Here is a 16813-nt window from a genome sequence, read left to right as displayed (position 1 = left end):
ATTCTGAAAAATCAACTTGTTTGCTCAAAAGAGCTTTAACTAAATTAATTCCATGCTGCTAGTTTTTATTGTTCACAAAAGAAACAAAATACTATTACAGAGTAGAGAATTTTATTTTTACTTTTTGAAGATTCATCTTTTCTTGCCTTGTAGGACTTTAATCATAATTTCATGCCCCTGCCCTTAGCAGTTTATTACTTGTTCTGTTAAGTCTCACATTTAAATTAATAAGTTTCCAGTTTCTATAATATAAATTTTTAATTTAATTTATTATTTTTAAAGTTTTGATTTATCACACCTGCTGCTTTGAAGTTGATGATAACATCCTGAGCCTGGCCTATTGCTGGTAGGTTTTCTTAATTTCTCATTTAACAGCTACATCTGCCACTTCACAGTTGTTAAATATCTTTTTTTTTTTTTTTCATCAAATGGGGCACTTTCTCAAGCTTGCTTTTTCTTCTCATTTTAGCAGGATGAACCTTTGACTTTTGGAGCTACTAGGACCATCTAGACAACTAAATCATTTATTTTGGATGGTACTTCTTTGCTTCCTGGAGCTTCTGAACACCTATCTTCCCATTAATGTACAGGGAATTGAATTACTAGTTGTAATAGGAGTTTTAGTGGGACTCCTATGAATACAATGGCAGAAGGAGCTGTCATTTCTCTTTTCCTTTTCCTCCCCAGTAATGTTCTTTATTCAAAATGTCGTCTTTAATGACGTGATCAAGGTTACATTGTGTGTGTGTGTGTGTGTGTGTGTGTGTGTGTGTGTGTGTGTGTGTGTGTGGTTGTAGTTGTTTTGGGGGTAAGAGTCTGATGCTATAATTTTATCTATGTAGGAAATTCCCAGAATGAATACACCTTTCACTTATGTGGCAATTAATCCATAATTGATTGTATTTCATAATTCCATGAAGTTGATAATTCCATAATTCCATAAGTCAAACAGCTGGTAGAGGTCAGAGACAAGATCTGAATTCTTATCTTAGTTTTAAGAAATCCTGTTCCATCCACCAAGAAACAACTAGGGTCTGAAGAACAATCGTATCACAGGGCCAATTTAGTCAGTAGCTCACTTCAGAATGGGGCAGAAATGTGGGGAATAAATGTGGCTCTAATATCACCACAACAGTAACTGAAACTTGTGAGCAGGCAAAAAGCCAGCAGTTCAGGGGCTCTTCATCTCAAGTACATGAAAAGGGATTTTTGGATCACTATATTTCAATATAATTGGTTTCTTCTGAAATTCTATCTTTTTTTAAAATGAATTTAAAACTTTTATTCTGAAAAAGAGTTTCATGGGTATCATCATACTGGTAAAGCAGTCTGTGAAACATAAAAGGTTAACAACCCCTGCCTAGAGGATTTTGGGAGACAAAAATGGATTAGATTGAAGCAGGACCTTGGGAAAGAGCAAATGAGTTTGTTTTATTCCCAAGCTGAAGTTTTGAGAAAATAATACTTTATTTATATGGTATTTTTAAAAATTCCCCCATGATTCCAGTCCTTTTGAAGTGAGTTGGCTGTGGACAAGTTGAGGAGATCAGAAGGCCCTAAACAGAATATTATAGTGATGAGGTTTTGCAAGGGCCTAACATTGAAACCCAGGGTTCATGTGTCTTTTGCAAGAAAAGGGTTCAATCCACAGAGTGAGAAGGTAATAAGAAGCACCATATCTTAGATTATTTCATACTAATAAAGTCATTACTGAGCAAATCTACTCACAGGTGTTGGCCGTGCCTTTGGGGATGGGGAGGTACGAGCCGGGGCTCCAAGGTCTGCCCTGATAATTCTTCTTGCATTTCCCACAGTCGGGGCCTGTAGTGTTGTGTTCACACTCACAAGACAATTTATTGTTGTCAAAGACACACACAGTGGCGTGAAGGTTACACTTGCACCTAGCAAAGAAGAGACAAGGGTGTCATTTCAAGTCAAGGTGTCATTTTAGCAGCCAGTATGGCTCCACTCAACTACCCCTTTTGTAATAGACATTTCCTCTATATTTGGGAAGAAAGGGAATAGGGAATTAAAATACTCTCCCAAATTGGCAGCATTTCCAAGTTGGTGTCTACACTTATTAACACCTTAGCCTTGTAGTCTTATAGATTTAAAACCTGAAGAGACTTTAGAAATGAAATAGTCCAATTTCCTCATTTTACAATGAGGAGCCTGTAGTCTGGAGAATTTAAGGGATTTGCCAAAGGTCAAAGATAAATTAAGTGGAAGAACCAGGATTTGAATCTGTTTTTCTTATTTCAAATCCACCATCCTATCCACAGTATCTGACTTAAAACATTTCTAGGTTTGCTCATTCCTGATTTAGGAAGCACAAGGAAAGCAATGATGTCATCTAGATTTAGCAAAACTGGAAGTCAGATTATCTAGGATTATTTTGATGGCTTATTTTTTTAATCAATATAAGTCAAATCGCATATTCAAACATTATTATAAATTAAAAGCAACAACAACAACAACAATAGCATTAAGCAGCCAATAAACTCAGAGTGTTATCATTCCAAGTTGTGGGGACTGGGTGGGTGGTTGGGTGGGAGAAACTGAGTCTCAGAATTCTCTTTTCAGAAATGGTTCATATTTCTGTAACATCTCAAGTGCACACAACTGACTGGGAATCTGACTTCCTAGTCTGACAAAGTGGGCAATTGCAGAGGACTCCAGAAATTCAAGGACTTGCTCTGAAAGAAAATGCTTAGAACCCTGGAAAATCAAGACATAAGCAGTGCATACGTTTGGGAGTCTTTAGCAAAGGTCTTGCCTTTTTTTCCCGTGAGCAAGCTGGTGATATATGAGCAGTAACAATGGAATATGCAATTCCCACAGAAATGGTACTATATCTAACATCTTTGACTCTCAAAATTGCAAAGGCCAACTTGCTATTTGTTGAGGCAGCAGGCCATAAATTGCAGCTCACTGAGTGGTTGGCCAACTGTTCAGAAGGGAAAAAAAAAAAAAAAAAAAAAACAACAAACTACATTTTACAGAATTATAGAGACTGGGGGTCAGAATAATGAGTGTGTGTATGGATGTGTACACAGAGAAAGAAGGATGCAGCTGCATCTTTGCATTTGTGAATATAGGTGCTCTTAAGGGAATAAAAATACCCATGACTGTCAAGGCCAGAAACAAAAATGATTACTGGATTTTTAAAAATTCATTTTTTCTCTTTCTCATAGGAATCTAGGTCACTGTTAGAGTAGAAATCCGAGTTTCATATAGACCAAGCTGTGGGTCCCCTCCTCCCCACTCCCCTTTTGGTAGATACCATGACTGAGAAATAGCAACATCTCTTTGTAATATGGCAAATGAGGCTATGCATCAAGTACTGGAGTGGATTTCTTTAATGACTCCCCTCCTGGGGCCCTGCCACCTGCTCAGAATACTGACCAATAACTACCAGCATGAAGTACATACCCAGGCTGAGAATTTTATTGAGGCTTGAGTCACAGCTGCCTAGCTGACTTTTAACTAAAAGGAAGAGGACCTTCAGTGGTATATACCCATTCATTGTTCCCTTGGGTAAAGCCTAAGCTGCAGCTTTTTAAAGGGTCTGCTGAAAATCACCATACACTGAGTGCATCCTGTCTATTATTTGGTGATGAAATCTAACAGGCTGTAATGGTGACATTTAACTAATATTCACTCTGGAAATGTAATCAACACTCTAAAAAATAATCATTTGAAATAATCATTTTAAAAATATGCCCGAGGGAGAAAGTTCTTTCTCCCCTTGACTGTTAAAGACAGTTAGTTAAGAGACAGAGAGACAAAGTCAGGAATGGACACAGATGACAGAGACAAATAGAGAGGAAGATGAGGAAGAGAACAAGAGGAGGGAAAAGGAAAAGGAAGAAGGAAGCTGTAAAGAGAAAAGAGAGGGGGAGACAGAGAAGAGGAATAGAGAGGCAGAGAGAGGCAGAGATGGGCAATGAAATAGGGAATGTTTGGGAATAAATTGGATCTCAAAACTCTTTGTTACATATAGTAAGATTTCTCTCTAGTCAAGATTGATTTCTCTAATTTCTTATATATCTCTGACTATGACTGAAATCCTAGGGGGAAGAATCACAGATTATAATGATTTAGCATCCTATCTAAGGCCAAAATTCCCCAATGAGGAGAAAGCAGTTTAATCCCAAAGGATTTACTTGTGACATATTTGGAGATAAAGGATAGAACATTAATGTCAATAGAATTCTACAACTTGTAACTGCTAATGTTATTTCTAATCCAGGAAATACTTAGAGAGGTGGCTAGTATATTGCTTTCTAAAACTGATAAGGGTGAAAGAAAATTCATTCTTTCTATTGTTTGCTTCCTTTGGCTCTCATCCAGCCAAAGTTAACCTATCCTTTAAGCCATAGCTCAATTTCCATCACATTCATAAACAAGATTTTCCCTACCTACTCCAGCCATGTCAGTTTCCCACTTCTGAAGCCTCTAGGCTATTTAGTAACTTAAAGTGACTTAAAGTGCCTTTCAGTGACTTTCAGATCATAAATTTAGAGTTAGAAATGAGTAGATCTCACTTAGTCTAGACCCTTCATTCTACTGATGAGGAAAATGAAGCTCAAGAAAGTGAACCAATTTACATAATGTCACACATATATTAAGTTAAAGAAGATTGCTCCCATTTTACAATCTTAAAAAGGAGAGACAGAGACAGAGAAACAGAGAAAGAGAGAGAGAGAGAGAGAGAGAGAGAGAGAGAGAGAGAGAGAGAGAGAGAGAGAGAGAGAGAGAGAGAGATTTTCAAAGAGACAGACAGAAAGAGACAAAAATAAAGACAGACAGAGACAGAGATAGATACAGATACACAAACAGAATTCTATTGCAGAAATTGCTTTTGTTATTTGCTTTAGGAAATTATTGAAAACAACAACAAAAAATAAATTTTATCGTACTTTGTTCTTATGAACATTGATTGAGAGTTGAGAAGATTGTTGAACAAATCCCTCATTTTAGAGATGAGGAAAGTGAAATGAGATATGTTGCTTAATGTGGCCAAGGCCAACCAGATGTAAGTGGGAGAGCCACACAGGTCTCTTAACCCCAAATCTTTCACACGCTTCACTCTATCATGTGGCATTCTCAATCATTGAGATTCAGTCACCTGACTTTTCACAAGAAATTAGAAAATGAAGGTCCAAGAAAGAAAGATGGAGAATGGGATGTAAAATATAAGATGAAGGGATTGGCCAAGATGAACTTTGTTTCCTCTTGGTTCTGACTTTGACTCCCAAGAGTGTTGTGCTTAAGCCAGCTCACAGTTGCTCCTGAGAGCTAATTGTTAAATTTTCAGAGTGAATATTTATATTTCAAAAATCAACAAACACTACAAATCAGTGCTTAATTTCTTTTCTTCTGGATTGTCTAGACTTGAGGAAATGATGCATAGAGAAAATAATGATGCAGATTCAACTTTAAAGTATGTCTTCTGGATATTTTTGAGAACTGGTTATTAAACATTTACCAGTACATTTCTACCCCTAAGGTGAAGACTACAAAGTCAACCTTTTCCAGCAGCAAATCTGTGACTGTCATCTAAGTCTTTGGCTTCCCAGAAAGGGCATTTTGCTGTTTGATCATGTCCAAATCTTTATGACCCCATGTGTGGTTTTCTTGTCAAACCACAAATGGAGTTTGCCATTGAGTGAAGTGGTTTGACATTTCCTTCTCTAGCTTATTTTACAGACAAGGAAACTAAGACAAACAGTATTAAGTGACTTGCTTAGGGTAACAAAGATAGTAAATGTCTGAAGCTGGATTTGAATTCAGGAAGATGAGTCTTGGTTTTTTTTTTTTTTTTTTTTGTTTTTTTTTTGTTTTGTTTTGTTTTGTTTTTTTTCCCCCCTGAGGCTGGGGTTAAGTGACTTGCCCAGGGTCACACAGCTAGGAAGTATTAAGTGTCTGAAACTCCCGTCCTCCTGAATTCAGGGCTGGTGCTCTATCCACTGTGCCACCTAGCTGCCCCAGGAAGATGAGTCTTTCTGACTCCAGGCCTGGCCCTCCATTTACTGTGCCACTTAGTTGCATCCTTCAAAAGCCATAAACAATTCTTATTTCTGTGCCACACTGACTCTATTATCTTTAATAACTTGTTTGGACACTTACTGTCTGACAAAGCCATTAAATTGTGTGTGTGTGTGTATGTGTGTGTGACAGAGAGACAGAGATGGACTACAGAGACAGACAAATATACACAATAAAAGATTCTAGTCACATTATAAACTCCTTGAAAATGGTGTTCTGGCTTAGACTTCTTTCTCTCCTGTACAAGTTTTAGATACATAGTAACTATGTCACATAAAATAAAGGAATTGAATACCCCAAGGTCTCATATGGAAAATGAAACTTGTTCTTGAATTTTATGTATAAAAGCCACCTAGTATGAAGTTGGCAGATTCTCCAAGATGGATGAGATGTCAGAAACTTAATTCAATTCAAATTTAACCTAAAAGAGTTTTCCAGCTGCCTGACATCTGAAATTTGACAATTATCTTTATAAAAAAAAAAGGTTTGGATGATCCTAAGGGTAGCATAGGTTCATAAAAAGGTTTATAGGAGGGGAAAAAAAAAAGAGAAACAAGTCATTTATTGATTTCAGGTTCTCTCTGAACGGCTTGCATCTCAATGAATATTTAATTCATTTGGAAGGAAGGATTGTATATTTAAAACTAGATGAGATTCTACCATTGAGTCTCAATTCCCATATTTTACAGATGAGGAAACAGATTCAGGAAGGTTGTGACTTGTCCCAAATGAAACAGTCCATCAACAAAACATCTTTTATGCCCCTACTCTGGGCCAGAGTTTGTATGAAGCAGAGGGGATACAAATGCAAAAATGGAAATAATCCCTGCATTCAAGAAGCTTCACACAGGCAGCAATGATATTTAGACTTGGATACTATGATTCCATAGAACACTCATTCCATTGACCAGTCTCCTACCTTCCACTATGCTGGATGTTATAAAAAGTACAGAGCTACCTTAGGATTTGTTCCCTGCCTTCAGGAAACTGGGGGAGGCACACACAAAAGAAATAAGGTCTATTAGTGTTTTTTCCACTTTGAAGTCTACCCACTCTGTCTGTCTTCAGGCACCAAAGTGATTTACCAAAATACCAAAGTTCCAAACATGCCATCTTCTCACACAAGAAACTACAGTAATACCTATCACCTCCAGAATCAAATACAAAATTCTCTGTTGTTCAAAACCCTTCATAACCTAACCTCTTCCTCCTTTCCTTAGTCTTCTTACAAGTCACTCCCTTCCATATATGCTGATCCAGTGACACTGATCTTGCTGATTCCTGGACAAGATACTCCATCTCTCAGCCCTGGACATTTTCTTTGTCTGTTTCCCATTCTTGAGATGCTTTTCTTCTTCATTTCCATTTCTTAACTTCCCTGACTTTCTTCAAGTCCCAGCTAAATCCCAGGTTCTACAAAGCCTATTCTAACTCCTCTAAGTTCTAATGAATTCTCTCTGTTAATCTTTCCTATTTATCTTATATACAGCTTGTTTGTATATACATATTTATATAATATTGTAAATATATAATTGTATTTAATATATATATATATATATATATACAAGATGATATATATACATATATATATATATATATACATACACACACAAAATAAAACTCATCATCTGCTTGGGTAGATTGTGAACTTCTTGAAAACAGTGACTGTCTTTTGATTCTTTTCGTATCTCTAGTAGTTGGCACACTGACTGGTACATAAATAGATGCTTAATAACACTGACTAACAGAGCAAGGCAAAGCAAAACATGACTAAATGTGGGCATGAGCTAAGATATTTTACAAGGAATCTTAAAAACCATCGTTCTTTCACTTTATAAAGTAACTAAGGCTTACTGAGTAGATGTGGCTTGCTCACAGTCATGATAGTAAGTAAAAAGCAGGGACATGCATTGAATCCACATCCTCGGACTCCAGATCTAACACTTTTCCTGATATACTGCATTGCTTAAGTCAAAACATAGTATGGGAAGGATGAAGGAGTGAGTTTTCAAGGCTAGCTTCATGGAAGAGGAGGAACATGAAATGGATCTCAAGGTTATGAATAGGGAAAATGTTGGAAAATTTATTCAGAGGGAAATGAGTAAAGCCTACAAACAAAAATGGCCATGGTGTGTTAGGGGAGCCTAAGAAAGATGCCCTCTTCTTCCTTGATAGCCCATGAGTATTATAAAAACAACAACAACAATAAAAAAACACACAAAAAAACAAAAAAGATTTGATTTTACTCTTGAAAGTTGGCGGTTTTATCTGGTTATCTGTATATCAGAAAAACTCCCTCTAATTAATTAAACTGGTGGCAGGGGTTGCTTGGACACTAAAGTGTGATTTCTAGAGAAACTGTATCTGCTGACAAAGCCTGGCTTCCAGTTTGCTTTCTCAGTCATTGTGATGCTGCCGTGTCAGAGCTGAGCATGTGAAAGTGGACACCAAGGTTCTACAGCATTGCTCTATATTTAGAAATGTTCTCCTATTTTCCCCTGCTCAGTTGATTGCCATCATCCTATTCTGATCACACACTGAAATCTTTTATTGAAAGCATTCATTGGATGCCCCCCCCACCTCCCTCCAGTGGTAGAGAATGGATTTTGTGATGCTAGAAATTGCTCTAATTTCTTAGTATTGTAAAACCTGTTCTTATGTGGGTGGAGGGTGAATATGTTTGGCTGGCCCCTTGTCTTTGACAAGTTCATTATTCAGTCATATGACTATTATTTCCCCAGGCACACAATTCAAGAAAGAAAATTGACTCTGGAACTCCTGCCCTGAGATACCCAGTTGGGTCTAGAGACAGGAAGCCCTGAATTCAAATTTGGCCTCAGATTTTTATTAGCTGAGTGATCCTGGTCAAGTCATATAATCTCTGTTTCTTTAACTATAAGTGATTTAATAGTAATAATTGCATTTATATCATAGGATCATTGTCAGAATCAAATTAAATAATTCCTACTGGAAAGAATATAACAAATCAACTCTGCTATCATTCCAGTTATCATTCCATTCCTGTGACTGGCCAAAACAAAAATATCAGTCATTATTAGTCTTTTCCTCCTTATATGAGTCCATAGCATCATGAGATAATAGTTTTAGATCTGGAAATAGCTCTGGAAATAACCAAACCACCTCCTTAAATTTACTTGAAAAATCAAGTGACTTATCCAAGATGACATGGCAAAGAAATCTCAGAGCATAGATTTGACTAACTCATTACTCTCCTAAATCACTGCTGTCTTCCTGTATTAGAATGCAAATTCCTTGAGCTCAGGGACTTTCTCACCACTTTTGTATTTATATTTCAAGTGTTTCACGTGCTATATGGTACATAGTGGTTAATACATACTTTTCATTCATTCATTTATACCTGTGTGTGCAAAGAGTATTAGAATCAAATGGGCAATATTTATCTTCTACCTTTGATATGTCCCAGCCATAATAATGGATGCAACTCAGCCTTGGTTTCCCTGTCTGTAAAAATGAGACAAATTAGAGTTGCATCATGAACTTTAAAAGGCTATGATGGGGAAAAGTAATTCAAGCACTATAAAATATAGACTGATTATCTTGAGCAGCCAAATCTTTCATAACAATAGAATCTTAGCATTCTGACATCATCTAGTCCAATTCTATAAAATATTTGAAAAGTGGCCATTCAACTACTTTTCAAAAATGTCAAGTGATGGAGAATTCTTTCTTCCAAAGACAGTTTATTCTACTTTTGTACAGTTCTTATTGTTAGATTCTCCTTATATTGAGGCATCAAAATACTGTTACTACCCACTAATGATTAATAGTCCACTTCTTCTTTGGTGCAAACTTGTGATTTGAATGGAGTGAGGAGCTTTTATTCTGGAAACTTTTCCCATCAGTACAGATCAGTCAATAAACATGTATTAAATGCTTGTTTTGTGCTAGACACTGATAAATGGTGGGGATACAAATGAGGACAAAACAAACTCACAGTCCCTGCCCTAAAGGAGAGTACATTCTAGTAGGGGAGAGACATAAGTATAACCAGACATACCAACTCATTTGAAATTTATAAAACATTTGCCAGAGTTTCTGTGTTGTTGTTTATCATTTTCAGTCATGTCTGACTCTTTGAGACCCCATTCGGAGTTTTCTTGTCAAGGATAGTGGAGTAGTTTTCCTTTTCCTTCTCCTATTCATATTACAGGTGAGGAAACTGAAGAAAACAGAGTTCAGTGACATGGCCAAGGTCACAGAGTTAAAAAAAAATATTATATCAGATTTGAACTCAGGAAGATGAGTGTTTCTGATTCCAGGTCTGCTGCTTTTTGCCCAGAGTACTTACTGAAGGATTAAACAATTTGCCCATATACTAATCCTTGAACCTAGGTTTCCTAACTCCAACATCTGTCTGTCTTAAAGAAGATCCGTATGCTCTTACTCCCAATCTATATTGCACTTAGTGAGTAGCTACAACCAGTCAACTTACGACTTAACAAGAATCTACAAGTCTGTGTACATGTTGCTGAAGTTGTAGCTTCTGTCTTAAGATCAAACAACCAGTAGAAAAAAAAATGCCGGCAGGCCATGAACACTGATTATCTGATTTCACATTCCACTCATCCCACTGTGTCACCTCTACTCCACAATTTTCTGACTACTAAAGGACATCACAGAGTTCTAGAAGTAGAAGGGACTTTAAAAGTCATCTGGCTCAATTCTTACTTGACAGCATGAATCTGTCATATAATATTCTGGACAAGAGGCTGTGAACTTTCTGTTTGAAGGATCTGGTTGCCAAGAACTCAACTAGCTCCCAGGGCAATGTAGTCTATTTATCGACAGATTGAAATGATGAGAGATTCCCATGCTCAGAAAAATCAACCTCCTAAAACTTTCACCTAATGATTCAAGTTTTACTCATTGGAATGAAGCATTTTGGATAGATGAACCTTTCAAATATTTGGAAATGTCTGTATTGCTCCTTTCATCCAAGACTTCCTTTTGCTGGGGGAAAGAATATGAATCCCTTCAAGTGTTCCATCTAGGACTCAATTTTGAGTCCTGTCAATATCCTTTTCAAGATATATTCTAATTTAAGGTTATGGAATTAGAACTAAGAAACAAAGCCTTTAAGGTTATTAGTCTTTTGATTATTCCTTTTTTTGTAGACTAAAACAATATCAATATTTGTTCTAAATATGTTTTATTCTTCTCTTCTGAAAGAAATTGCCTTATATCAAACCTAAGTATCTTACAAATATTGCTAATTGTAGTAGAGATGGAGGCGGCGGGGGGAGGGGGGGGAAGCGGGGAGGGTGGGAGGGTGTCTACATTCAATGTAGTAGAAGACTTGGGTTCCAGATTTCCCTTGTGTCCCTCTATCTGCTTAATCATGCATATGTCACAATTTCTTAGTGTCTCAGGTAGCTCTTTAAGAACTGATAATTTTGAAATTGAGGAGGAAACTTAAATGAGAAGAGAGAGATTGCAAAAATAGAATCCATCTTAAATAGTTTCTTTCTTTATATTTACCATTTTGGTTCTCTTTAAGGATGTTTGAGACAACCTTTCAGGAAAAGGCAGTAAAATGGGGAGCAATGTTATTTTTATAGTTTTTCACTTGGAAAACAAGTTTCCTTTTAACCTCTATTCACATTACAGATCCAATGACCTCTTGAATAAGAAATTTCTTTGTCTGAAGGAATGATGGATTAAGAGTCTTGGAGCTTTCTGGGTCACCCTAAGCAATCTATTGGCCAGGCATCCTAAAAGAACCTTAAACATATTCTAATAGTTTCCTTAAAATTTCACTATAAGCCCTAAAAACTCTACACAGAAAGACATTACAGAAAACAACTCAATGAACTACTGATTCTTTCAAATATTACTAAAAATGTTTCTTCCTAATATCCAAGAATTCCTGGAAGTATAGTATGAAATGAAAAGGGGAGAAGAAATTCAAAATGGGAGACACGTTCACTCTGAGTCAATGGTATTACAGCAAGCAATCAGTAGATTCATGGGAACTGAGGTTGCATTCATAGGGGTAGAGCTTCTAGGAATATGGAAGTGATAGTTTTAGGGTGCCCTGCTCTAATCAGAATTTGTCAGTTTTATGTATCCCAATCTCAGAAGGATATACATTCACATTTGAAAGTGTCCAAGGAGAGTGAAAAGCCTTGAGTCTGTCTCTTCTCAGGCTTAGCCTAAGAAACTGGAGATGTTTAGCATGGAAAAGAATAAAACAGGAAATTATAGAAGGAGACATAGCTTTATTCACATATATGAAGGACTGTTATATAGAAGATGGGTTAGGCTTCTTTGGCTCCTGATGGCAGATTTATGAACAATAGTTCAAAGTTACACAAAGGTTAGTAGTGTAGGCTGATGTAAAGGAAAACTTCCTAATCATTAGAATTTCTGCAAAGTGGTATGGGCTGCCTCAAAAGGTGAGAGGCTCCCTCCCCCTACTGCTTATCTTTTGTTGGCAAACTTCTTTTGTGAAGTAGCTGGACTAGATGATTTCAGGGGTCTCTTCTGTTTAAGATTCTATGATTCTGACATGATTGGTAATTGGAGGCTTATTATGATGTTGAAATATTATCATGTTCTTTTATGGTTTATGTTTACTAAGTAATTGAGACTGAGTAATAAGTGCAATAATGGAATAATCATGGTGCAGGAGATCACTTCATGACAAGACCAATCAGGATTGAGCTCATGACAAATGTTGACTGCCTTGATAAAGTAAGGGCATGTTGAACTATTATATTCAAATTCATTTAAAATAAACTGATAATTTAATGTTCCTCCTTTTCTAGAATTTTAACTGGGAGTGTTCTAGCAATCTAATGTTTATGAAGAGATAATTAGGAAGACTATTGATAAGGCTAAATTCTTAAAACATATTCAGTGTGGCTTGTGCTGACTTGTTAGCCACTAAATTTTTTACACTTTTCCTTCTGTGCAGATCCACTTGAGATTAGCTTTTGTCCTTAAAATCCAAGTGGTAAAATGAAATAAACATTTTGGATTTCTCCTAAATATGTTTGGGATTCCAATCTGAAGTGGAGATGAATTCTAAGCTTACCCTTTAAACTTCATATCACAAAATAATGCCCAAAGAATTGGGAACATACATTTTCTCTGCTTTTTCCATGAAATTAATATTTTAGCTCTGGATTTAGGCATGATCTCATCTAGAACATAAGGAAACTAAGTGACATTCAGAGAGACTAAATGATTTATCCTTTCATTATCACATAGGTAATGAAGTAGAAGTGTCAGAATTTGAATTTAGGTGCTGTGACTGTGAAGAGGGAAAAATGGCCTCTTCCATTAGAAATACATATAAACATTATTTCTTAGTAAAAAGTTCTACCAAAAAAAGTGCTTTATCAGTTTGGAAAAAAAACATAAATATTGCCTTTCATACCCATTACCAAATTTCTAAGGTTAACTAACTAATCAGTGTATGAGCTAATCATCTTGAAGTATATTTTAACAATCATGTGACTAGCAAGCTTTTCACATCTTTTAAATATACATCTCTCCATTTAAAGATATTATTTCCACATTACTGGTATAGGTTGTCAATTTATTTATTTATTTTTTTCTTAAGGATGCTTTCAATTGGATTAGCCTAAATAAATAGTATTTTGGCTAGGAAAGAAGTTGAATGTGTGCAAAATAGTCTCTTTCCACTAGGGTAATGAGGAATTTGCAAAACCATCTTCTCCTTTATTCAGTACTCTTTAGTTTTCATTACTAAATTCTGGAAGAAATTGAATTAGATTCCCATGGGTGGTATGGAAAATTGGGGAAAATAGCTTTCCATCCCCCCCAATTCTCCCTTTTCTGAAGAAGAAATAGATAATATCTGGTTGGAAATAGCAATAGCAAACCTGATAGACCACTCCAGTGCTGTATGCCCTCTTTTTTTCCCCCCTTTCAAGCAGCCTATTTTTGTTAACAAGCTCTAGAAAAGAGATGAAATTTAAAAGAAATTTTCTCTAAATGTCCTAAATGAAAGGAAACAGTTCCCAATTATAGTGTGGGATACTGCAACTGTGTTGCTAGAAATGATCACTAAAAGTTATAATTGTCACTATCACCAGTATGCTGTTATTCTTCTTCATACATGAAAGTTTCTATGAACTGAAAACATGTAGAATATGTGACGACACTATTTTTTATTTTGTTCTAGACCTTTGATTACATCAGGGTGAGCCCATTTTCTTAAAATATATCTATTATATAAAATATAACATTACAGGCAAATATGTGGCACAGTGGATGAAAGACAAGAGTTGGACCAGTTCAAATCCTGCATCAGACACTTACTAGCTTTGTGATCCTGGTTAAGTAACTTGACCTATTCTGTTTCAGTTTCCTTATCTGCAATATAGGGATGAAAATAATATTTACCTTTCAAGGATAGTGAGAATTAAAGGAGAAATTATTTGTAAAGTACTTTGCAAACCTTCAAGAATTAAATTCTTATTAATGTAAAATTTCTCCATCCAATTAGGTCCCAATTCATCTCTGATTTGGGTGATATTGTCCCTCATTCTTGAAGAGGACCAAAATGACATCCATCACTATTAGAGTGTGTCAGTGTGTCTTTTGGTGTCTGGTCAGACTAATACATGCTTGTAATGCTCTATCATAGGTTGGACACAAATAGTTCATATCAACATTTGGGGATGAATTCTCTAAATTTGCTCGTCTTATGTTTCCTTTGATCTACTTCAGGTCTGCTTTGCTCATAGAATACATTGATTTCTCTGAAGAGGGCACACCATGCTGCACAGTCCTGTGCCACTGTCTGCCCATGACACATAATCACTTCCAAAGTTTTTAAGAGAGACTTTGAGAATGCCCTTCTGACCAACATGAGTGCTTGACAGTTTAGCCAGTTACCTGGAGGCACTTAGAGGTTGTTTACTTGCCCATAAATATCTAAAAGCAATATTTGAATCTAAGTCTTCTTGATTTCAAGACCAACTTCTATGCCATACTGTATTTGTAAGAATTCTAAAAGAACTATAAAATGATTAGTTCAACCAGGCTAATATTAAGTAGTATCTATTAGCAAGAATAACATATATTTCTTTTGTTCTTTAAAGTATATAGGAGGGATTAGCTAGTGAGAGCCCAGTCCTGATAATATGCACAAGGGGACTCACCTGGATATTCAAACATTTGTGTGGGTTCTCTGTATATGCTCTCAGGACAAGCTCTCAGTGCCCTATTACATATACATAATGTAACACTGTTAGGTATACATAACATAGGGCTTCTCCTACTTTTCCACTTCAATGAAAAACAGGCCCAGATGTGCTTTGACTGATTCCCATTGGCCAAGAGATTGATGAGCTAAACTTCTGTGGATATAGTAAAAGGGCACTATTCTTTGTGTGAGAATTCCTGCTGACTTCAAATTGTAAAGAGGACTCTGGTTTTAGCAGGTCTATGGGAGAGATAGTCATTCCCCTATTAAGCCAGATTCCAGGAGCTTGTAGCTTCCTAGCCAAGCCTATGTCTGAGATGGGTCCACTTCCTGTTTGTCTTTTTTCTTTGGTGTGGGATCTTTTGAGATTTCTAAAAAACACCTTGGGTGTTCCCCTACTTGGACAATCATCTAAGAAATAAAGTCTTCCCAATGCAAGAGGACTCACATTTGACATTGAGAAGCTGTCCCCACTCAATGGAGGCAAAATGTTAAACAACTAATATGCATCCCTCAAAGAGAAACTGTTTGCATAAGTCCAAAAGAGTTTTCAATGTTGTTCTCTCAACGGATTATAATCATTTGATGCTTTTCCATTATTTGGCATTCCCTTTATGGGAACAAAACTGCCTGTTTCATTTTTGATTCACATTTGTATTTTTAAAATTTCTTCTTCCCTCTTTACCATAATAGAGAGGGCCCTTAAATAGAGCCAAATATAACTATTTCTCAGATATTAACAATGGGGATATAATTGAAACATTAGAATCTTAGTATCCCTTTGAGAAATCAAGCTTACCTTGTTTTATTTTTCTTATAATGGTTGATATATATGGCAAAGGAAGCCATATGGACTGGGTAGGCATGTGCTGGAGTCGGCTTAAACCAGTTTGTGAAAGCTGAGTAGGTTTTCAGTGCAAGCATATATACTTCAGAAATATACAAATGTTACAAATAAGAGCTTGGCAATCTGGAATTATGCCCCAAAAGTTATCAGACTGTGCATACCCTTTGATCCAGCAGTGCTACTACTGGGCTTATATCCCAAGGAAATACTAGAGAAAGGAAAGGGACCTGTACGTGCCAAAGTGTTTGTGGCAGCCCTTTTTATAGTGGCTAGAAACTGGAAGATGAATGGATGTCCATCAACTGGAGAATGGTTGGGTAAATTATGGTATATGAATGTTATGGAATATTATTGTTCTGTAAGAAATGACCAACAGGATGAATACAGAGAGGTTTGGAGAAACTTACATGAACTGATGCTGAGTGAAATGAGCAGAACCAGGAGATCATTATATAGGCAACAACAATACTGTATGAGGATGTATTCTGATGGAAGTGGATATCTTCAACAAAGAGAAGATCTAACTCAGATCCAATTGATCAATGATGGACAGAATCAGCCACACCCAGAAAAGGAACACTGGGAAATGAGTGTAAACTGTTTGCATTTTTGTCTTTCTTCCCAGATTATTTTTACCTTCTGAATCCAATTCTTCCTGTGCAATAAGAAATTCAGTTCTGCACACATATATTATG

The 16813-nt window shown here is 36.3% G+C and overlaps 1 protein-coding gene across 13 annotated transcripts in view; it reads right to left on the bottom strand.

Annotated features, from left to right (window-relative positions):
- Positions 1 to 16813, bottom strand: part of NTNG1 (netrin G1) — a 421011-nt gene that overhangs the window by 93506 nt on the left and 310692 nt on the right. For all 13 annotated transcript variants that reach the window (XM_074262832.1, XM_074262843.1, XM_074262830.1 and 10 more), the window contains one exon: positions 1729 to 1901. In XM_074262832.1, the coding sequence (XP_074118933.1) occupies positions 1729 to 1901 (173 nt within the window). The remainder of the gene's footprint in view (positions 1 to 1728; positions 1902 to 16813) is intronic.

The sequence above is a fragment of the Sminthopsis crassicaudata genome, chromosome 4 (assembly GCF_048593235.1).
Source record: "Sminthopsis crassicaudata isolate SCR6 chromosome 4, ASM4859323v1, whole genome shotgun sequence".
NCBI classification, from domain to species: domain Eukaryota; kingdom Metazoa; phylum Chordata; class Mammalia; order Dasyuromorphia; family Dasyuridae; genus Sminthopsis; species Sminthopsis crassicaudata.
The sequence above is the reverse complement of the archived record's forward strand: the minus strand, read 5'-3'. Positions and strand labels throughout refer to the sequence as shown.